This window comes from Syngnathus typhle, linkage group LG7, assembly GCF_033458585.1.
Source record: "Syngnathus typhle isolate RoL2023-S1 ecotype Sweden linkage group LG7, RoL_Styp_1.0, whole genome shotgun sequence".
Classification (NCBI taxonomy): Eukaryota; Metazoa; Chordata; class Actinopteri; order Syngnathiformes; family Syngnathidae; genus Syngnathus; species Syngnathus typhle.
In genome coordinates this window covers 11,851,276-11,873,649 of record NC_083744.1, presented here as the reverse complement: position 1 = coordinate 11,873,649, position 22,374 = coordinate 11,851,276, and the positions used below count along the sequence as shown (strand labels likewise).

Sequence of the window (22,374 nt, the reverse complement as noted above, 5' to 3'; positions counted from 1 at the left end):
TTTCATTATGCTTTTTTATTTTCACTTGAAGTATTTTTAACATCTCTCACTGCTGAGATCAACAGAACATGTAAACAGAATATTTTCCCAAGTTCAATAATAGGAAAAGAAAGTAATAAACAACAAAGAGAAAACAGGTACAGAAACATTTTAATGTAGGCTATGCATGAGGTGCTTCTTTTGTGTATGCTTATTTTAGGAACAGTTTGTGTATGCTGGTATGACTACGTACGTGACGATTTAAACAAATTTAATAAATATAAAAAGAAAGACATTACACTTTGGTCAAATAATATCGAACAGAGCTGAAAAGGTTAAAACGGCTTTCCAGAACAGAACTCAGCTGTGTGTCGCAAGACAGTTCATGACACCACAACACACACAGCTCGAAAGGAAATTCGGCACAAAAAACTTTGTCACATTCAAGACATTTGTTACACACAAATTATAGTAGCGACTCCAATTGTTGAACACATCTTCCTCAAGACACCATTGAAGTTTGGTTGAACTCCACACGTTCAAGGTGATTGTTCCTTAAGCAATGTACACAATATGGAGGCAAACCCCGTTGCTCAACCAAATGTCCAAATTGGTCAAACTGTGGGGGTTTTACCACTTGTTGTCTGCTGTAAGTATGTGGGCCGTTTGATGCGGGGTTTCCTGCGCTTGGGTTTGCTCCTGGCCTTCGTGAGCTGGACCACGAAAAAGGACAGGACAACCATTGCTCCCAAGAAGGCAAACACTGGGATGGTCTGGCCGACTTCTTGGTTGTAACGACCGGGCATTATTCCTGTTTACATCGGAGGTCAAACGTCACAGGATGCATTTTTAGATGAGAGTAACATCCTATATATATTTTTTTTTAATCCTGGAAGGTGCATGTTAGTATTATGCTATAAATAAATTAAATTGGGTCCCACAAAAAAGGGGAAAAAAAGAAAAAAAGAAATGAATGGTATCTATGTGGCGGTGTTATAAAACTTTAAGCAATATGTAACAGAAGACAAAGGGGGCAACAAAACATATAGACAGACAATCCTTACAGGCATGTATGCTTTATGTTCTGAGTAAAATGACTATTACTGCAGCTAACTGGCTCAGTTGAGAGACTCCTTTGTTTTGTATCTCTATGTTTGACTGGATCATACTACCCACCAGTGGTCAATGTGGCGACAACAAGAATAAGGGCTGGAAGTGGATTAATAGCATTTCAATTAGGAAAGATGTTTTCAAATGTGAATGTGTTGAATTCCACCATGACCGTGATACAAGTTTAACAGCAGTACCATCTCAGACGTTTTCTGGGGTGATGAGCCTTATTCCAGTTGGTGATGAGATCACGTTACTTTTTAAACTACAATTAAAGGGTTTCTAAGAAGGATTTGTAACAACAATTTGTATTTCGGAAACACACAACAATAGGCAAAAAAGAACCATTACTCACCGCCAGGAATGTCCCAGGCCCCACTCTCCCCAGGGGATAGAGGTCGGACCTGGGGACGGTAAGACCTCACATTTGGCAATGCCACCTTGTCCAGATCCACAGAAAGAAGCTTCTGGTGCTTCCATAGGTTACTAGAAGCAAAGAGAAGAATACACACAGAATAAAGCATCACATTCTGAGCTCTAACCACCTCGATACTTAAAAGTTAGCAGTGTACAGAAAGGAGACAGGACATCAATGGATTCTTTACATTTGCCCAATTAAAAGGTAGCATGCATCTAACGGCACAAGGACCATTACATACGTATGTTCCCGCTGTGACTTATCATAATATCGACCAAAAGAACTTGCGGAGCACTAAATTAACTTTACTGTGTCGATGAACGTCACTGGAATCTAATCAATCCCACCTTGGCGCCGTCTCATTGAGTGGCTGCGGTTTAGCCCAAGAGAGATGTGGACAGGCTGGTAGGGGGCGGGGCTTTGGGTTTCCAAGATTAGCCTCCAGAACTTTTGAATACCGATAAAGATGATTACCTGTCAAGAAGTGAAAGAAATCAACTTAATGATCAGTCGGATTTTTCCCTCATCTTTTGCAAAATTATTTGGGTTTTGTCTATAAAAAGACAAAACCAAATTAAATTGATAAATCGATGTATTTCCACGACTTACCCTCTAATCTCTGTGGCATCGGGTGCTCAGTCCCTGTGGGCGGTTGCATCCGACTGTGGGAGTGACTAAGGCTGGGAGGTGTCATACTGTAGGATGTGTACTGAAGTAAAGCGTCTAATAGCCAGAAACACTCTGAGAGAACAACATACAAAATAGTTGAATATGGGCCAGAAAAGCTCGTTATATACAGTACATCCAAATAAAAGATACAATACAGAAGAAATAAAAGTTACCTTTTTGTCGGTGGCTGTCATCTAAACAGTTTGAGTCACCGTACAGAACAATACGTCCTCCCCCATCAGATGGGGTTTGATACAGCCCAAGGATGGGAACATTTTCCACCACTGTAGTCTCCTGCTTTAACACCTCTAAACCTTTGAAAACAAAAAACATACACATTGGATTTTCACTGATAGGCAGCCTAGTTAAAACATGACAGCTGCACAACAACATACCTTGGTCTTTTAGGTTCTTGGCAATTACTATTCCATCTTCAGGGAAACGAGCTATGCTGCAGCCTGAGGCATAATACACTGCCGGGAAAGAGACAATAAGATTCATTTGGTTTTATTAATGAAAAAACAGTATAGATGTACAGCTGAGTAGAGCTAGACAAAGATGTGTGTATATTTATTACTGTCATGATCTGCCAGAGTGAAGTCGCCCTCGTACAGCCCATCACTGAAAGCCATCCCCCACACCGAAATCAGATCATTCAGTGCCGGCACATTCGCACCACCTGTGTCTGGCATCCACCATTGTCTGCAAGTCAGGACAAAAAATACATTTAAAAAAAGCGAGAAGAACCTGATATACCATACAATACAATAATACATCTTCACTTGTATAGAGCTTTCACAATGCACCCCGATATTTAGTGACCTGGGGACCAGTGCTACAGAAAAAAACCTGAGATTTAAAATTGGTTCCAAAAAACATCTAGAAAAGCTTACTGCCATCTGATTTGAAAAATTGTAAAAAATTGTTGCCCAATGACATAATTAACTGTAATTTGAACATTAATCAGTACCCAAAAGATATGTCTCAGTTTCAAAACCTTTGGTGACCCCTGTACTTTTGTTTTGACAAAAATTGAAAACAGCTCATTAAGTGTTAAACTAGCTTTGTCAGCATATCCTTTCAAAGCTGTAAAGTCTATTTTTAACTGTATGTAATCCTTTCAATCCCAGAAAAGCTTTGGTGGAATGGTGCTGCAAGGAGACCTAAGTCTTAGAATCTAACAATGTGATAACTATTTTGCATCGATTATGAAACGCAGCTAATCGTGTAAGATTAATACTGTCTGGGTCAGTAAATCGTCACAATTCAATTTCTGTAGATTTACTCCAATATCAACCACATTATAGTTGTGGGGAGCAGTTAAGAGTAAATAGAGATTACCTGGTGTTTTCGTCATAGAATTTGACCTTCCTCATGACAGACGTGTTGTACCAGTCGCTGAAAATAATGAGTGAAAGCCCATTGTCAATGTCCCTCCTCAGTTTGGTGATCTCTTCAGGGAAATATTCCTCCTCGCTGTCCACCATCAGCAATGTGCCTAGTCAAATAAAGACAATTGGCCCACATGTTTGTCTCTCATAATTTGCTAAAGCTGAAGCAAATGGTTTGGGCAACATACTTTGTGTCAAAATGTTTTCAATATATCTACTAATCGCAAATTCTTTCAAGCGTGGTCAACACCAAAGTCAGAGGATCAACAGACTCCATGATTGTGATTACGTAGTGGAACTGATTAGAAAGTGACATGAATATCATTGCTAAAATAAAGAAAAGAAAATATAAATAAAATATTATAATAAATAAAATATACCCTTTTACTTTCTAAATCAACATTTCCCCCTTCACTTTTATATATTTGTCTACATGCAAGCAAATAACTGACATTATTCAGACCAAATTTAGTTCTCTACCCCTGGAATTTCCTTTTTTTCTCCTGCTACCAAACAAGTTTTCAGACAGTTTTTTTCCTCCGTCCGTCCGTCCGCCCGTATTAAGCTGTATTCTTACCATATTGGCTGGCATCAAAGCAGGTGATAGGAGCCCCCAACACTTCAACAAAGTACCCCATGCTTCTCAGGTGCTGGTACATGTCACGAAAATTTGTGTGAATGTGGTCACCATTCCTAAGGAAATAAATGATTCGAAACAAAGCATGGTATTGAGTTGTCTCAGAATTCATACCAACTCAAATCAGAGTTGCTGGTGTGAAAGGTAGAGGACATTTCGATAGTTAACATGCACATACCAGTCAAGCGGGTCATTTTTCATTCGGAGGTTATCACGTGGAAAGTAGCCAGGTGGGTAACGCAGGTTGTGGTACTGGTCCCACAACACTCTTTTACTGCGTGGTGGAGTCTGGACAATCTTCACCTTAATGGGCAGTTTCACTGTGGAGGTCAGTTCCCCTTCCACCTCAGACTGACACGTGATGGATAGATATTAGTACAACTTCACAATGCATGCAAATCCGTGCAAATGACAAGGGGTGTCAAGGCAATGACAAACAGAAGTGTGGGTTCACGGACTCACGTCATTCTCTGCAGGGGATGCCACCGTCACCATAATATGGCCTTGGGCAATCCCTTCCCAGGATGCAGCTTTCTTGCCAACAGATATGGAGACAGCCAGGTAGCCAGCCCATGGCCACAACACAGACGAGTATGAGACGGCCACATCAATATAATCCCCATTCTGAGGAAGGTAAGGCTGCCAAATAGGCTGAATGAGAGACATCATGAAGAAAGATCAGGTCAGGTGCAGTACATTCTTTCTGTAATTTTTCAGCATCAAGATTAAAGGAACAGTTTATATGAAATGTTTGAGATTTGCGTTCACCTTGTCCAGAATTCTGCCTGTGACACCCATCCCATTAAGAATAGTGACATTAACAATGGTGGGCATTCCTCCATAGTAGATGGGCTGAGAGCAGTAAGGCCACATGTATGGACACTCAGTTAGGTCAATGTAGCTGGGAGAAAGACTGAGAGCAGAAAAGACACATTATTTTTGATGGACTGATTTTGAATGTATTTTTCTAATATGAAATAAAACACACAAAAGTAAAGTTAGTAAACAGCCATGACTAGTACTTGGGTACATTGCGGCCTGTATGTGGAAACATTTTATAATTTATTGATGCAGCAAAATCAGAACAGCCCAATGTCAACTCAAGTTTTAGAGACAGTTGCTCTGGGAAACTGGGCATATGTTTAGTATGGAGGGGGTGGCTCTTCACTTTGTGATGTCACAAAGTTAAAACTCTTGTCGTTTTGAGGATCAGGCGGGACGCTTCGAGAGGATGAACGAGCAGGAATCTTCCAAGAGTGGTGAATGGATGAAAACACCAATTTGTAGGGTGTTTTTGGTGACGAATAATACATTTAACAAGCTTAAACAGTTATTTTGCATGATACAAGTCCTTTAAAAGGATGAATAGTATGATTATGATTCCTCACAAGCGTGAGTGAGAAAACAATCCGATGCATTCTATATACTATACATTAGATTTTAGTAAAACAGTGAACAACAGATACTCAATTCAGGCCTTTTCTGTTGGTCACCTAATGTGACGGGTGTTACCTGGCCTGAGGTTGGTAGCTGTTGAGGATCTGGTAAGCTCTGATCAGGTCCAGTTTCCCATGACCCTGCTCGAACATGTTGACTCCCGGCAGCCTGCGGGCTGAGGCGATCAGAGCTTGTTTCATAGAGGCTGGGTTCACCAACTCTCGATTCAGCACAGTGCTGAAGATCAGAGGACAGGTACATATTGTATGACTACACTGGTGTCAGATTCTAGGTATTTCAAAACAGTGCATGAAAAAGCTGCTTCTTTAAAGGGAGTGGTAATCTCCATAGTCTCCATGCTACACCGCACAGCAGCTCATTACCGCAACTCATTTCTCATGGGTTTCACAAACAAACCAATACTGGTTAAACTGGTTCAAAACTGGTTTAGTTTGGTTAGAATGACACTTTTAAAAAAACTTGAATGAAAGGCAGTTTTTGATATTCACCTCGCCAGAAGTGTAACAGCTCCAGCCACCACAGGAGAGGCGACACTGGTGCCAGACAGTGATCGGCATCCTTCCTTCATCCCCGACCCCCGAACACCAGAACCGTAGGTGACAATATCGGGCTTCAGCCTGCCGTAGCCCCCTGGAAGCTCCTGCACAAAGTGAGCGTGAGAAAAATATAACACACAAGGTTGCGATGCGAGACTTGCTGCTCTTGTTACACATGCCGCTCCCCCAAAGTATTGTAAATTACAGAATCAAATATATTTTATGCAACACAGTGGATAGATATTAAATAATAAAAAGACCAAGACAGATAAGAAAATGGAAGGACAACTAAAAGCACCTTCGTCCAAATGATTGCTGATGCAGTCTATTTAGAGAGTGACTTTCTCAATTTGATTAAAAAAAAAAAGGCTAAACTCCTGATCAAAGGGAAAATTTTAACAACCTAACCTTATTGCATGACACTTAGATTACCGACATATGACTTAAAATATATAGACTATAAATATGACTTATAATATATAGTAAGTGGAAATACCAGTGCTCCTGCAGACACTCACCCAGGTAGTCATGCCTCTGGATGAAAACCTTGCAATGTTGTCTTCAAAGTCTATGCCCCCTACTCCAATTACATCCATCTGGTCTGCTGGGTTGTTGAGAGTTCTAACAAAAGATGTCCATGTTATTTTGTATGTATTTTGTATGTAAGCATGTATGTATATGTATGTATGTATGCATGTATGCATGTATGCATGTATGCATGTATGCATGTACGAAGCATGATTTCTTCAATATAGGGACTAGCATACCCATACAGAGGTCCGTCGTTGCCAATTGCAGAGACCATAATCACTCTATTGGCAGTGAGCTCCCACACCTGCAAAACAAATAGAGAAGAAAAATGAAAATTACAGACACATCATAATACAGTAATTGCAGCATTCAGCCCAAAACTTTGTGACTGAGTCATAAAAATCTTCCGGCACTTTTCTCCTGTGCAGTCACAAAAATTCTTGTTTCCATTACCTCCTTTGTAAATGCACCGCAAACAATTAGGCACTAGCCAATTTTAAAAAAAAAAAAAACTATTTTATTTTTTTATTCTACAGAGCTCTCATTTAATCCAAAATGTTGTTAAAGCTCAGCTAGTATATTTAAGCGGGTAAATCACTCTCAAGAAGTGTTTGCTCACAAAATTATTTGTGCGTGAAATTAAACACGAAATAAAAGTGAAGAAAAAATGTGTTGGAAAAAAATCAAAATGAAAAAATATCAATGAAAAATAAATTTGAAGATGAACAAAGAAAAGAAGAAGAAAAATTCGGTGAACAGGAATGATGCTTACTTTGACTAAACTATTTGATGTACAAAAGTGGATGCAAAAAGATTTTTGCTTTTCAAGGTGGAAATGTCATCCGAATTAGTGACGTTTTAAAGACAAAGGTATAGCTTCTTGGGTCAACTCTGTGGTGTGCCACCATAGAGGCTGTGTCGCCTGGGGGGTGGTCAGAATAGAGTTTTATTTTATTCACTCTAGAGTGAGAATCTACACAGACAACACAGGGTTCTATTTGCCTACATTGTAATTGCATAACCATAATGTGTTCCTATCAATGAATTCGTTGAAATTATTCTGAAACATGTGAACCTCCTGTCATCGAGGAATAAAGGCATACTCAACTTGAATATTATGATGGATTACCTGTTTTTCAATTCAATAACTACTATATCGTATCTGACCTTATCAACAAACGGGTGATCCATAAAGTCAGGGCCTCCAATACTGAGGTTGAGAACGTCAATCTTTTTCAGGATGGCATAGTTGAAGGCATCCAGAAACCATGATGTGTATGACACCTGCATAGTAAAAAGATACAAGGTGGAATAAATAAGTACATCTAAATCTCGATTTTACAAGGACTGGGGTTCAGAATTTGGGAATTGCGTTAACCCCGAATGCGCGTTGTATAGAAAGTCTTGTCTGTTTGTTTTTTTTTGAAAGGCATGTTTTTAGGCGCGAACAGGTTCTTTGTTACGTTAATTTAGGTCAGGCATGTTGTTGGGCAGCCAAAGGGGTCTGTTTGCTCCACACACGTCAAAGTCTGTTGACATTTTACCTTTTATCCTTGTACATTTAACCCTGTACATACAAATTGTCAAAAAGATTTAACAACCCAACTTCTTATTATCTAACGCCTTTGAATTGGTCACAGAAATCCAATGAATCACTAGCGCTAAGGTTTACATGCAATGATGTCCGCCGGGTTACTGAAGTGTGGTAATTCTGAAGGTAAACACACTGCATTGCACTCTTCTAATTGACTTGCAATACATTCATGCCCTCTAGCGGCCAATAAGAAACACCATGTATTGGGAATTTCAATACAATTATGTTTAAATTTCTAAATAATGCATATCTAATTTCTACTTCGCGGATTTTCGTTTTTTCCTGGAAGGTTTTGGGACGTATCTCCTGTGAAAAACAAGGGCTCACTGTATAGAATAATTTGAAGCATTTTAGTTTAACATTCCTTAAGCACAATAGTAGTGATTGTCCAACCATCTATTCTTTCTCTGTATTGCTCATCAATTATGCTTTGGGATGTGAGAGCAGACTGGACAACCAAGAGAAAACTCGCACAAGCACAAGGAGAACATGCCAATTCCGTGCAGGAAGGCCGGACCCCTGATTTAAACCCATGAAATCCGAACTGTGCGGAAGGAGCCATTTGGCCGCGGTATAATACAATCATTTAAGCTTTTTACCTGGTTGTTTGTGAACACTCTGAAGATGTGCAGCTCCGAGTCAGGAGCAAAGCCCTGGCACTCTCTCATACTTGCTATCACCCCGGCTACAAAAGTGCCATGACCCAATCCTGGAGAAAATGGGGAAGGAAAAAAAAAAAGCCTAATTTAACCATTTTTCTTCCAAGTCGTTAAAACACATTAGGATGTTTTCAATGTTCACCATCATCCAGCGTCTTCTCATTGGTCCAGTTGGTCCTTTCCTTCACATTCTTAAAATGTGGGTGTTTTTCACTTAGACCAGTATCAAACACCGCCACCTTCACGCCAGAACCTGCACGACCACACACAGAGAATGATAATATCAACACCTTAAATTTGGATGCTCCACGTGCTCCCTTTTCTCCTAATTCCAAACTGTTCAGTCTTACCAGTGTGTCCCATCTGCCAGAGTACATCTGCTTGCAGGATCTGGGCTACATGGCGGGGGATGGCTCGCAGAAGGCGCCGACTGGAGTGGCGCCCAGTTGAATGCCAAAAACCCGAGGCCAGTGACAGACTGGTCCTTCGAAAAGGCCGGGATGACTGCCATTTTTGCATTTTGTCAGTGGTGTTACAAGATGCAGCCGTTTCTGGTGCTGGTGAAACAAAATGAAAATAAAATTGTGCAATAATTCAGTCCTCAGGTCAATATATTTGTGAATCATTACAACTGTTTTAATTCTATTTTTACATGTTCAGATTTCTCAGTCCAGATGAGCATTTGAGCAAGTCATCTGGTTTCCTCTATCTCACAGTAGCATGGCGGAACGCACCAGCAATATTTAAGTTAATACTTCCGTGATTAAAACATATCATACCAAAGTCATTTAACAAACAACAGCACAACTCAACTGCGATGCCTGAGTGGGTTTCTTTAATAATTCGTCTTAACCACTCATACAGTATCTTTGTGTCTTTGGAAGTAATCTTGTCTCAATTTATGAGAATAAGGAAAAACAGGCAAAGAAGCATATTGATTCAATTTTTCCAACTAGTATGGTCTTTAGTCTTAGGGTTTTTTTTTTTTTTTTACATTAAATGACAAATAAATTCCACACCGTCTAATTGTCAATTAGTTGATTATTTTTTCTGACTATTTTCCAATTGAATTCTGTACTTTTAGTTGCAGATGTCAAAATACTTAGCTACAGTTTACTCATTATAAATCATGAAAAATAAAAATATTGTATGTATTGTAGCCCACACTACTGTATTTTCTCCAATGTCAGGCACAAGTGGTACCCCACTGTTCAGGCAAGTCCCACCACACTAACTCACTTCTCCCTCTGTGAGTGAGCAAACACAGACATTCTCTGCCACCCCCAAAAACAAACATATTAAGACACACATTCACTATCCAAAATCAACACACTCAGACTTGACGTGTGTTTGGTCCTATTTTAACACTTTTAGGAAATTGCATCTTTTCCTTGAATAAACAGGGCCAACATCTGGCATGTTTTCAGAAATGCACTATGCACGCTCCATTTATCCAATCATTTCAAATGAATATTTTTCAACCATTTGCACAGTACAGTCATACTTACAAGGAATGTATTTAAGCGAACGGAAGACTTTGCGTTGTGGAGTGACTCTCTTGATGTAGGGGTGGTCTTCTAAGGTCAGCAGACTGCTGGGTGAAGCTTGTCGGATGTGGACCAGATCAAAGTCACTGGGGAAGTCAGAAGCTGGGTTCTCCCTGGGGACAATGTGCCACTCCAATGCTCCATCCCTTGCGTTCCGTAGGGCACTGCTTATGTACAGGCTGCGTGCTTTGGCCGAGAAATACCCCGTGAATGCCACAATGTACTCTGGAAGCAAAGTGTGGAAAGGTTGTTTTAGGAAACACATGTGGTGGTCTTAAATTCACATTTCAAGGAAGAATATTAAGCACATCATCTCCTTCGAATGTTTGAGAAGAACAATTGTTTCTTACCATGCTCCACCACCTTGGAAGAGAATTCTAGTTTGAGAGTGAGATGAGAGCAGTTCGAGTTGGGAGACTCCATGTAAGGGCTTTGACCAGGGTCAGATTTTCCCTCTGTCATTGGCTCCATCCCCACTACAGGCAGGAAGCCTGCAAGCATGGTAATCCACACTGGCAGTAGGAGCATTTTGCGTGGTGAAACTGCACAGATTATGTGTTATCCCTATGAAACTCTGTTGCGGTTTTTAGTTTTGAGCAGTTAAAACCTGTTTCAAGGTCAGGGGAATGAAACTGCATATCTGGTCCACAGCTCCAAAAGTGAGTCCGTAATGAAAGCGTTCTGAGCAGCTAAAATAATTTCTTTCTGCGTTTTCTCTCCATGGTGCTGGGCTAAGGTGGAGTTCAGTGACACCGCCAGAGTGGGAACACAGCTGCCATGCTGAGAAAGGAGGTGATGTGTTCGAAAAGCTGGAAGATGGCGGGAGAAGCGATGAAGATAGAGTTGACATTTATCAACGCTGTCCTTTATTTAAACCTGGAGATAAATGAGAAAACAAAAGTCAAGCTACAGTGAAGTACGGCCAAAATCCAATAACATTGGAAAATAGAAAATGCTTTTAACATATTATTACTTATGAATGATTATTTCAGTGTATGTTAGTATATTTATCAAATAAATATTGATGATTATATCTGGATAATTTAAACATACAACAAAGGGAGCTCATGAAGCTGCAATTTATCCGCCACCTTTGTTTGTATTTGCTGGTGTTCATCTTTAAGACACAAAGCCAGCTGGATGAGCTTCTCCATTTTTGTATTTGCTGGTGTTTATCTTTAAGACACGAAGCCAGCTGGATCCTCTTCTGCGTGCTATGATGAACCGAGAGGACTTCCGGTAATAACAAACCCGTATACTGAGGTCACAGACATGCAAGGTAAAGGCAGTTTGTTCCAAAATGTGTGTTTAATAAGTGTTTTAGTGCATGCTGAACGGATTATGAACATTAACCACCCCTCTCATTCAAAATAAAATTTGGATCAGAATGGTCTTGATCTGATCGCAATATTCTCAGTGTGTACATGAAGCGTTTTTATTACAATCAGATTTTTATTCCGAATAAATGCAAGTTGTCAGTGCGTCGAGTTTTCATTTAAGTCGGTCTAGTTTTCTTGCATGTCTTCTGCATCCAGCCCTGCTCTCTGATGTTACTTTGCATTTTTGTACATAAAAACTGCCAATTCAAATGTAGTAAAGAAAGTCAATCTATTCAATATTAATCAGATCTCAAGCGTCCAAGTTAACAATCAAAATATATAACGTTGCGGAGAAATTCGATTGGATAGTTGATGCAAAGACCATATTTTATGTTTTTAATCTGTGCAATGTGCCTCTTGTACAAATGTCTTCTTTGGCATGCAATTTTTCAATTTCCCATTATCTACTATTGCTGCTAAAACAATGCAAATTCATCCATAATAAAGGTTATATTTAAAATATTTATTATATTACGGCACTATTCTTTTAAGCAGCCTTCCCCAACAGTCTTGTCAACGGGAATGTTGGTTGTTTGAATAAGTGGATAGTTAGCATTCACTGGTTCCTCCTCGGGGCAGGATCTATGACTAGATAACAATATTGCAGGGTTGTAAAAATAGGCCAGCGGTTTCAGAGAAGAATGTCAATGCCAGGGCCACGGAATCACTTGTCTTAACAGCAAATTTAGAAAGATGGCATCAAAGTCAAGCCAACTACGATTTAATAGCAAAATTACAGAATTATGATGACGTTTATTGGTACAGTACAAAACACGTCGGAACAAAAAGGGATACAAATAGTTCCAAGTGGACCTAAGTGCATGACTTCCAACGATTTAGTTATACTAACTTAAGTTTGTTTACTTCGAAGCAATCCAAATACACGCACACGTTTTGAACAATGAAGGTGTTGTATTTAGTGAACATTACCGTGTAAGAACTGTTAAATCGTTTCTAGTATGGTTGAAAAAGAAATTATCGGTTTGCTCTGGAAAACAAGAAATCAAAACAAACAGGAAATACAATACCTGCATCATCTGTGTAAACATTGCAACACTTTCCAAATGAAGCAAATGTTTAAAAATACCACCTGCACTGTAAAATATGTCAAGAGATTATCAACATTGTTAAATTAAAACAAAAGTGTGCAGAGAATTTTGACCCAGCAGACTATCACATGTATACCATATGCTAGCTAGCGTAGCAGTCTTTTTCGGGAAACACTTCATGAAGCGATGACAATGTTACTCACCGAGATAACTATCGGAGCTCCCATTTGGGGTTGTATTATTTACCTTCCCTTTAGAGACGCACAGTTACCGTCTCGGTTCCGTGTTTGGCTTTCCTTGGACAAAAGCTAACAGCAGTTGTTGTCTTCAGCCACAGACGACTGACGTCTCGTCAGGATTGGCTGCCAGATCGTGAGATTTTGACGCTTAAACTAGATTCGTTTCCCCGTATTCCAATGTGTTGGTAAGGACGGGATATGATAATACACTAGATTGTCTTCTTATTAACATAATATAAAGGAACAATTCTCTTATTATAAGCGTCACTCGTGTGTCGGTTGGTACAGTGGGACCGTCACTATATCCTGTTATGCAACGGATCTGGCAACCCACGCATCTCCAGTGACGGTCATTTTGACATGTTGATCGTTAGTGGGCGCTGTTTCACAGTATAAAAGTTCGATTGTTAATTTAAAGACACATTGTTTAGTATTTGGAAACACAAGCAATTAATAATATCCCGTTAACGCGTGATTTTATTGCAATCAAAATAAAGGTGTACCTAGGAATAATAATAGTTTCTATCTTTTTTTCCCAAGTATAAAGCAACAACTCGTATCATAAGTTGTTTTTTAATTAAAACGCCACTGAAAGACAAAGAAAACACAATGGTAGAAGAATCAACACTTTATCGCTTATTTATAAATCATATAAAAAATGAATGCTTTTCGGTAAGTGCTGTCTACTTCATTTAGCGCATTGTCATTTACACCAACTCAGAATGACAACATTGAAAAAAGTACTGTTGTGTTGACATTTTTGCAAGACTAACAAATTTATTTATTCAAACAGCATACATGTTCTCATGTATTCAATGTAGATAACCAACTCAAGAACTTCAAATGATTTCTAGTTGTGAATTGTTATATTCTGGGAGAAATCAATCTTGTAAGACCTGATAGACATATTTTGTGAAGGATTTTGTCTATCAAGAGGTGCAGTACCTGCAAAATGAGGCATCAACAAGCTGCCTCTATGTCGACCGAGTGTATTGATATCAATACCTATGATAGCCTCAATTACTGTATTATAGAGACAAGAAGGCAAAAAGATTCAGAAGAGATTTCACAGGATAGCACAACTTGGTGTGTGTATAGGAAAAATGCAAATAACAGCAATAGAATGAGAATGCTTGGAAACGCAAGGAACCAAAGATTTACAGAAATACTGAGGTCAGCTAAAATGGCTCAGCTAAATTCCAGTATGTTAAAAAAAATTCACAACAGCCTTTCTAGTTCTTTGTAGATCACAGCAACATTTTCATTAATGAAATTGTAGCAAATCATTTAAAAAAAAAAAAACTGATACAGACATCAAGGAATGAAACTGCTTGTACAAAAAAACAGTTAACTTTCTCCACGAAGTGCTTTGCAAAAATAAACAAAATAACAGCATGAAATTTCTCATTTGGGAAACATGTCAGACTGATTACGCATTAAATCATATGAAAGTTTAACAGTAAAAAATGATGTGTTCAAATAATTTCTGTCAAATGTAACAGCTTTCTAGGTTTAATATTAAATTTACAGACATTCAAATAAACTTAAACATATAGTAAACAGATGAATTACAGAATATTACTTTTCATTTGTTTTCTATTCAGCATAAAATCACATGTAATAATAATTTCTTTTTAAAGAAAGAGGATCCCCAGTGCCCTTGGAAGTGTTACATAAGCATAAAAATAGTTTTGGATTTTTTTTTTTCCTTCAACGAATAATGGCTTTTAATTATCTGGTTTTACTTGAGTTTTTACTACCTAAAAATATTGGATTGGATTTGAATTATATAAAGATGCACTCGGGCAATGTTCATTTTCGTGGCATATATACCTCACTGCACTTCTGTAATCACTTGCACTAGCTACCAGTAGAGCGTATTATTGTGCACTAGGCAGTAGATAAGGTAAACCTTTTAACATAAAACACTTAACATAATTTAGGGGCAGATGTCACAACAGTTGTCCAGATTTAAGAATAGGAAGGCCATAGAGGCATCAAAGACAAAACAAAATAAAACAATGGAATGCCTTCACTCGTGAATTGGCAAGAAATCCAAGTATTACAGTTTTACAATTACAAAATCCATACAGGGGTCCTCGGTTTACGACGGTCTCAAGTTACGCTGTTTTGTGTTTACGACACACTTCTCCTGTATTTGAATCCTTTTTTCGACCTAAGCGGTTTTGCGTCGTAAGATTCGTAACGTGCGGGTGAACCAGTTTGTGTGCGCGGCGGAAGCATACACCATGAAAGAGGCTGTGGACAGATGAAAACGGCGTTACCCACACATGGTATACGTCATTTTGGACTGTCTCTCTCGCGTGTGATATCATCAACCACAGGAATGAAGGTAAGGAATTGTTTTCTCTTTCTTAATTACTGTACTGTTTCATTTCATTACTGTTCTGACTTACACCGAAATTCAGTTTGCCTCGCCGCGTAGGAACGGCTGAATGTCGTAAACTGAGGACCCCCTGTATTTTTAGTTTTTAATATAAGCATCAGTCCAACCCCATGCAGTCTTTGTCTTTGCTTTCATTTCTTTAGTTTCTTGTTTTTGCAACAAAGTGGTCTAAATGTATAACTGGCAGGTGCAACTTGCATGGTTTGTCTCATCCATACTGTGACTAATAAAAGGGACAAAACACAAGTTCAATGGCCTCATAACCTTGAGAATTCAAAGTTACTGCCGCAGGGAGGAGCACAAATTGCAAATAAGGCACTTGAAACAGGACTGTGGGGAGGAGGTGAAATCACAGATTCACAATCTTTTGGAGAGTCAAAAAATATTAGTGCTAAACTGAGCAAATATGGCAAGATGAGACAATCTTAAAGGCAAAACATGTCTTGATTTTGGCCTTTTGATGTTGCATTGATGTTTCTGCAAGTCTCCAAGACGGATACTACATAAATTCACAGCAATTGGCATCAGTCATGAGGGTGTGAGGGAATGCTTACCCTCCTCTTAAGTAACTTCATTACCTAGATCTCTGTTCAACAGATCCTCATGGAAGGTCATTTGTTCCAGTGACCAACTGAATGGAGACTGTCCACAGTAATAAATAAATACATGTCAAGACACACAAAATGACAGAACAAAAGGAAAGGAGTGCTCCATCCTGTTAAGTAGGATAGGGGCTTAAGTATGAACAGATGGACTGAGAGATGACAATGATTTGGTAAAACATCGTAAAAAAAAAAAAAAAAATGCTACGCAATGTTTGTCCTTCCAAATTCAGGGATTATAATTTCGATACAGCCATGCTGGCAGCAGGTACTTTCTCAAAGGCTTTTGACCCATTTTCTGAGTTTCTTTCAGGGGGCAGGAATACCTTCAGTATGTCTTTCTAACAGCCGCCCCAATAAGTTAGGTGTCAGCCATTGTACTGCTGCTGATAGCGTCTGTTCAACTCACGCAGCTCTTTTTCCCGAACGCGACGAGCTTTGTTGGATTTGGTTGAGCGACTGGAGCGTGTGGACTGGGCCGACTTAGTGCTGTGGCAGCGAGATGACGCCCGCTTCAGCAGGTTCTGAGATATACAGCGTTGTAGGTTCTTCATGGAAGAGGCAGCAGCCATGCTGACGATCCAAGGGTGCTTGAGAGCCTGGCCGGCATTTAGCCGCGCGCTAGGATCCACAGTTAGAATCCGCTCCACAAAGTCTTTGGCAAGGTTGGACACACTGGGCCATGGCTGTGGAAAGAAGAAACGCGCTATCAACTTAAATGAATCCCAAGTAAAACACAACTAATCTTAACAAATATGCTCTGAAGACACGTAGTGTTTGTGGCATTAAACAAAAGTGGAGCCACAGAAGCTGAGCAGATCCGCCCAGAGTTCTCAGGTTGGGAGGTTCAATTCCAGGCTCTAACCTTCCTGTGCTTGCATGGATATTCTTCATTTGGCCCGGTTTACTCCCGAATTCCAAAAACATGTTTCTATGGTTAATTGAAGTGTTGCTTTGCCAAAACCTTTACTGTCCGGTGAAAAGCTCGTCTCTTAATTTTTTTCTTCTAGTTAAAAACAAAAAAAGCTTTTCACTGAAAAGTGACAATACGTATCAACTTGTGCCTACTTAGACCCGTAAAGCAAAGCTTCCTGGCAAACATACAGCATGGTGAAACAACACTGACAGTTGTGTAAACGTGTTGTTTGGCGACTCCTCACCTCTCCAGAAAAGCTGTACTTCCCCTTGAGGATCTGCCGATATAGCCTCATACGGTTGTCATCTTCAAAGGGCATGGTTCCGCTCAGCAGGATGTATGAGATCACGCCCAATGCCCACATGTCGACGGCATTCGTGTAGGGTTTCCTCACCAGGATCTCGGGGGCAATGTACTCAGGTGTGCCGCAAGTGGTCTTCATCAGACACTCGTCGCCCTTCTTCCTGCTGTTGGCCAAACCAAAGTCAGTGATGATGATTTTGGAGTCGGCGCCAGGGTGGTAGTACAGCAGATTTTCGGGCTTCAGGTCTCGGTGCGTGATCCCCAAAGTGTGGAGATACTTGACGCCGTCCAGCACCATCTGCAGCACCCGGGTGGCATCTCGCTCCGTAAAAGAGCCGCGAGCAATGATGCGGTCAAACAGCTCCCCTCCGGTGGCCAGCTCCATCACCATGTAAACCCGCTCGGCTGTCTCAAAGACCTCCATTAGCTGGATTATATTGGTGTGGCGAACCCTTCGAAGAACGCACAGCTCGGACTCGCAAACCTCCCTTCCCTCCCTGTACCGGGTCTCAATCATCTTTATGGCGTACGGCTGCCGAGTGCTCTTGTGCTCCACACGTACAACCCGGCTAAAACTCCCTCGACCTATCAAAGCTTTGATGTCGTACTTGGCTGTGACTCGTGGGTCAAACTTGGCTCGGTATTTGGCCACCTTTTTTCGCTGAGGGTCTGACACCTCAGATGGGTTTTTAGAGATTTGGGCGGAGGCAACAGGAGTGGAAGCTTGTCCCTGAGGAAGCGGTGGGGAGATGGAACCTGTCTTGTCACCTCCCCCACCACCAGCCTCATCAACCTTGTTAGCCGTACCATCTCCTCGAATGAAGTGCTTGTAGATGTCTGTTTGACGGGGTGGATCCACCTAGGATGAAAATACAGAGTCAGTCCCATGTTCGACATATGAGCTAAACAAACGTGCAAAACTCTCAGTCATGAATTACTTAGGTAAGGACCAATATAAGTCAATTATATTTACATGTTGCCACTGAGTCGTCACTTGTTTGTTTTACAAAGCTGTGTTACTGTGGAGGCTATAATGGACAATCAGTTATTAATTCATCATCAAAGCCTGAATGGTGACATTTACGTCAGTTTGAATATCATTACAGTGTCACAGCCACTTCGGGCTCTGACAATTAAAATGGGAGTCCATAACAATGATTTATTAATCCGTCCTTGTTGCTCACAAATGAATCCCAGCGAGGTTGACAATGGTGATAATGAATTTCATTTTAATAGTACTATTGTTGCTGTTGATGGTAACATTGATATAAATATGGTTACAATTACAAATTAACACTGCTAGAAGGGCACCGTGTAATTAAATCAAATAACATTGGATTCTTGAAACAATCATAATTATGGATAAAATACTGATAACTGTCATTTTAATCTCATTTTAGATTGATTGGGGCAACTTCTCAGTTCGGTGAAATACAGTAGGGTAGAATAAAATCCATCCACTCTCTTCCACTTATCTGGTTGTGGAGGCAGCAGCTTAAGCAGAGAAGCCCAGACTTCCTTTCCCTAGTCACTTTGTCCAGCTCAGAATAAAACTAACGACTAATTCTCTGACAGTATTAACAAAAAGTTGGACCCGTTTATTGTTAGTTGTGCATCTGTACCTAATCAATTGTCTAGTGGGTGCAGTTTAAACGATGCATTTTACTGACCTTTTTGACCAGGTCCAACTGAACATCCCCTGGAGGCTCAGGGAGGACCTTAGTATTCCTGCACCCCATCACATAACTCGGGGACTCAGCCCAGCCAGCCACGCAGGCCACCAGGAGCCCTGCTTCATTACAGCATCAGCCGACTCAACGTCGCCCAAGCTGTGCCTCGACTCAGACGGAGGGTTCATGAATCGAGCTGGAGTCCCGATCAGCTGGCATCAGCAGTCACTGATCTTGTATGCATCCGATCCATCCACTAATGCAAAACGTCATTACTGCAGTAACACAAACATGTTGGCTGTCTCCTCCCTCCAGCAGATGTTATTACTCCATGTCACAATTTAAATCAGCCATTGTGACTGAAGATTAGACCTGACCTTCATGTCAGACAAGGTAATAATTTGAAAACTTCAGATCAAATTGCATGGGTTACTTGGGCCTCAAAATCCACTGACAATAGAAGGGTGGAAAGCCCTGGGACATCAAACTCAAGCTGATTTGCCTTTAGGACAAGCAGATACTTTGCTAAGCGTCGCCACTGAAAGTATGCAATAATTTACTCCATTGGTTAAGGTAGCAATGTATCATTATCTTCCAAGGCAAAAGCTGTCAGAGTGAAGATGGGAACTCTGTAAAGTAGAAAATAATACTGTTAACATTACGAGTCCATCACTTCTGTGATATTTAGCAACAAACGGTATATGATGTACTAAAGTTCAGATTGCTTGTAATGTAAAGAAACCACTTTCATACTAAAAAAAAATAATGTGTTGATTTTTTTTTTTTTTTTTAAATGTATGTCACCCCTCTCAAAGAGCAACATGCAAGTGTTGGACGTAAAATAGTTTGGTGTGAATTTAATTCCACAGGTGGAGGCCACATTATCTACAATGGTTGTCTTGTGTACTTTGTTGAGAAGTACGTCCAAAAGTTTGTGTTGGGCGGGCCCTTCTGATGCTCAATTTACCGCAAGCAAAAACCCTGATCCTGTATTTTTGATCGAATAGGTCAGTTTAACGTTTTCCGTTCATGAATCTGTACAGAAGGTTGACGCCACATGGAAAAAGTTGATTTCTCACCTTATTCGTGCTGAATAGGGATAGCGAAGCTGAGCATGCTAACTAGCATGCTAGCAACAGGGCAGGACTCCCAAATTTGCCAAATCCAGCCTCCTCACCCCACTATCACTCAGCTGGCCTCTCCATTTTCAACTCGCAAACTTTTCTTTCCCCCAAAAAAATATCTTCAAGGTAAAAGCTTCAAAACTCCTCAACCCTGTGAGAACAAAGGTTCGGCTAAAATTGGCGTTTGGTAGTGTCCTTTGCGAACGTTGTCAAGTTTTAAGTTTATCATTAGACCTCGCGAACTTTCCTCGTCGGATGTTTTTCTGGTCGGTGTTTGTCGAGCAGGACCACCTCCTCTTGGCGAGGATACACATAAACGCAGTAAATTTTCCGCTCTATATTTTCAAAATAAAGCACATTTTATTGGTTGATGTTGGTAAGGCAGATGTGGCAATTTACGAGGAACTCACTGAATAAGGACTCTGGTAAACGTAAAAGTACGGATTCACTTGTTATTGTTGAATAAAAGAAAAAAAGTACACATTTACTCACAAATCTATATGGTAAAAAAAAAAAAATCCATCAATCTGAATCTAAAAATCCTAACTACCACTGACTGACTTTCTGCAGACAGATGCTGTTGGTCTTTTTGATACTGTTTCATCTGTTTGGTTTAATAAAAAATAAAATAAAATAAATACAACCCTGTAAGCAATAGAGATAAGGAGTACAGATTTGTGCTTCCAAATAAATTGTCATTCCAATAAAATACTCAAGTACACATTACCGGAACCCGATTTAACTCCACTAGTACCCACTGTTTATGTCCAATATGTTTACTGTTCAATAAACGTACACAATCCCATTCGCATTACAATTTTTATGACACTGTTTTTTTCCAGCCTTCTCATCTAGTTGTAAATCTGACTTGTATACTTCAGCCTGTCCAGCCGACCATCACCTCTTCCTGACTCCATCTTGCTGTAAATCTATAAATCCTTCGTGTATAACAAGTCCAATTCCAATAGTGATGTCTCATTTGTCCTTGGATGTGCCCCTTCTACTTTATCCATCTTCTATCTTCAAATATAAAATGTGGACAGAAAAGAGAGTTAAATTAATAATGAAACATCAACATTGGTGGTGGGAGTGTCGGAAATTGATCATCTACGTTACAGTATAGTTTGGCTGACAACTATTCCAAGCTCCAGCTCATCATAATGACTACAAGCTTGAAGTGGAAGGGCCCAGTGTGACATTTTTATCACAGGACCCAAATTCTTAGCCCCTGATGACATGTATATGTTAAGAACAGGCGCATATGAGATCAGCTGGTGATCCACTGGGTGTAGGATCAGGACAAGATTCAAACCTATACAAGACAGGTCTCCTTCAATCTGTTGATTCTATATTCATGAACCCTTTTAATGTACCAACCTGGTGACACTGACTTCCTGCTTACATTATGTCTAAACTACCCATGTTGAACAGTGATATATATTGTTTGTTGTTTTTATTCTTTAAATCATGTTCGAAATAAAGATTCATTCATTTTATTTTGAAGAGGAGTCACTCAGTTTCCGTGCTGAGTTTATTAGTCAATAGCTAGCTTTACGGAGGCGCCTCTTCCTCCGGTCCCAACTTTTGTGGAGACGTGACGAGACGACCTCCCTCGAGTTGTCTCGACCCCGCTAAGTCATCTCCGTCACTTCCTGGATAGAGGGAAAAGTCTCTACCAAAAGTGCTGACTTCTGTCTTGGAAAAGTACTAGAAATCTGAGCGAGAGGCAAGTCATCCTCGCAAGTCAAAGATCAGGTTGGTGCAGGATGACTTTCATGTGACTCCTGCTCGATCAGATCCAGCCTCAATTAACACCGCTTGACAGGATGAATTGGTGCGGTTGCAGTTCTGCTCCAGAGCCGTGCAGCAAGCATCTGAGCCAAATCTAAACTACATGGAACTAATAAGAAAAGTATTTTTATTATTCCCTTATGTGGTTGTGGTCCCAATAGGCCTCCATCGTGTCACCCCCTGGTGGTCCATATGGACTTTTTTGGGCTCAATAAAGTACTTTTATTCATTGCATACGTAAGGAGGTAGCACTTTTTCTCAGTAGTCACGTTTCACATCTGAGCAAAAACCTTGTCACAAAACATAACAAGGTTAAAACTGAACATTAAGTCTTATTTACAGTCAGTTTTTGGCTCAACATACCA

General features: G+C 40.1%; 2 protein-coding genes across 5 annotated transcripts; both read right to left on the bottom strand.

Moving 5' to 3' along the window:
• mbtps1 (membrane-bound transcription factor peptidase, site 1) lies at positions 1 to 13,467 on the bottom strand. 3 transcript variants are annotated; one of them, XM_061283142.1, is made up of 24 exons: positions 13,161 to 13,467; positions 12,937 to 13,003; positions 10,880 to 11,405; positions 10,491 to 10,754; positions 9,333 to 9,539; positions 9,125 to 9,235; positions 8,923 to 9,032; positions 7,897 to 8,013; positions 6,966 to 7,033; positions 6,717 to 6,819; positions 6,151 to 6,302; positions 5,717 to 5,878; positions 4,973 to 5,117; positions 4,667 to 4,855; positions 4,383 to 4,555; positions 4,145 to 4,260; positions 3,518 to 3,674; positions 2,754 to 2,878; positions 2,572 to 2,649; positions 2,350 to 2,490; positions 2,117 to 2,248; positions 1,855 to 1,981; positions 1,445 to 1,575; positions 1 to 790 (listed from the first exon to the last, which is right to left on the bottom strand). In XM_061283142.1, the coding sequence occupies exons 3-24, from the start codon at positions 11,055 to 11,057 to the stop codon at positions 594 to 596; spliced, it is 3,183 nt and encodes a 1,060-aa protein (XP_061139126.1). In that variant the 5' UTR covers positions 11,058 to 11,405; positions 12,937 to 13,003; positions 13,161 to 13,467; the 3' UTR covers positions 1 to 593. The 3 variants fall into 3 exon arrangements, with proteins under 3 accessions (XP_061139126.1, XP_061139125.1, XP_061139124.1); XM_061283141.1 differs by lacking the exon at positions 12,937 to 13,003 and adding an exon at positions 12,839 to 12,896; XM_061283140.1 differs by lacking the exon at positions 12,937 to 13,003.
• A 342-nt stretch (positions 13,468 to 13,809) lies between these two features.
• On the bottom strand, positions 13,810 to 20,523 carry pskh1 (protein serine kinase H1). 2 transcript variants are annotated; one of them, XM_061283407.1, is made up of 4 exons: positions 20,174 to 20,523; positions 19,095 to 19,723; positions 17,366 to 18,283; positions 13,810 to 16,891 (listed from the first exon to the last, which is right to left on the bottom strand). In XM_061283407.1, exons 2-4 carry the CDS (start codon positions 19,161 to 19,163, stop codon positions 16,574 to 16,576), a joined length of 1,305 nt encoding a protein of 434 aa, XP_061139391.1. In that variant the 5' UTR covers positions 19,164 to 19,723; positions 20,174 to 20,523; the 3' UTR covers positions 13,810 to 16,573. The 2 variants fall into 2 exon arrangements, with proteins under 2 accessions (XP_061139391.1, XP_061139393.1); XM_061283409.1 differs by having other exon boundaries at positions 19,095 to 19,350.
• Positions 20,524 to 22,374: the final 1,851 nt, after the last annotated feature.

What these genes read in the sequence shown, in the direction of transcription:
- mbtps1 (XM_061283142.1), bottom strand. Translation starts at nt 11,057, where the DNA reads ATGCTCCTACTGCCAGTGTGGATTACCATGCTTGCAGGCTTCCTGCCT. An exon ending in TTCGCTTAAATACATTCCTT is followed by an intron (nt 9,540 to 10,490) that starts GTAAGTATGACT and finishes TTGTTTCACCAG; the next exon opens with CACCAGAAACGGCTGCATCT. An exon ending in GGCCTGGGACATTCCTGGCG is followed by an intron (nt 791 to 1,444) that starts GTGAGTAATGGT and finishes CGATGTAAACAG; the next exon opens with GAATAATGCCCGGTCGTTAC.
- pskh1 (XM_061283407.1), bottom strand. Translation starts at nt 19,163, where the DNA reads ATGGGGTGCAGGAATACTAAGGTCCTCCCTGAGCCTCCAGGGGATGTT. An exon ending in AGTTGGACCTGGTCAAAAAG is followed by an intron (nt 18,284 to 19,094) that starts GTCAGTAAAATG and finishes TTTTCATCCTAG; the next exon opens with GTGGATCCACCCCGTCAAAC. An exon ending in AGTACAGCTTTTCTGGAGAG is followed by an intron (nt 16,892 to 17,365) that starts GTGAGGAGTCGC and finishes TTCTTTCCACAG; the next exon opens with CCATGGCCCAGTGTGTCCAA.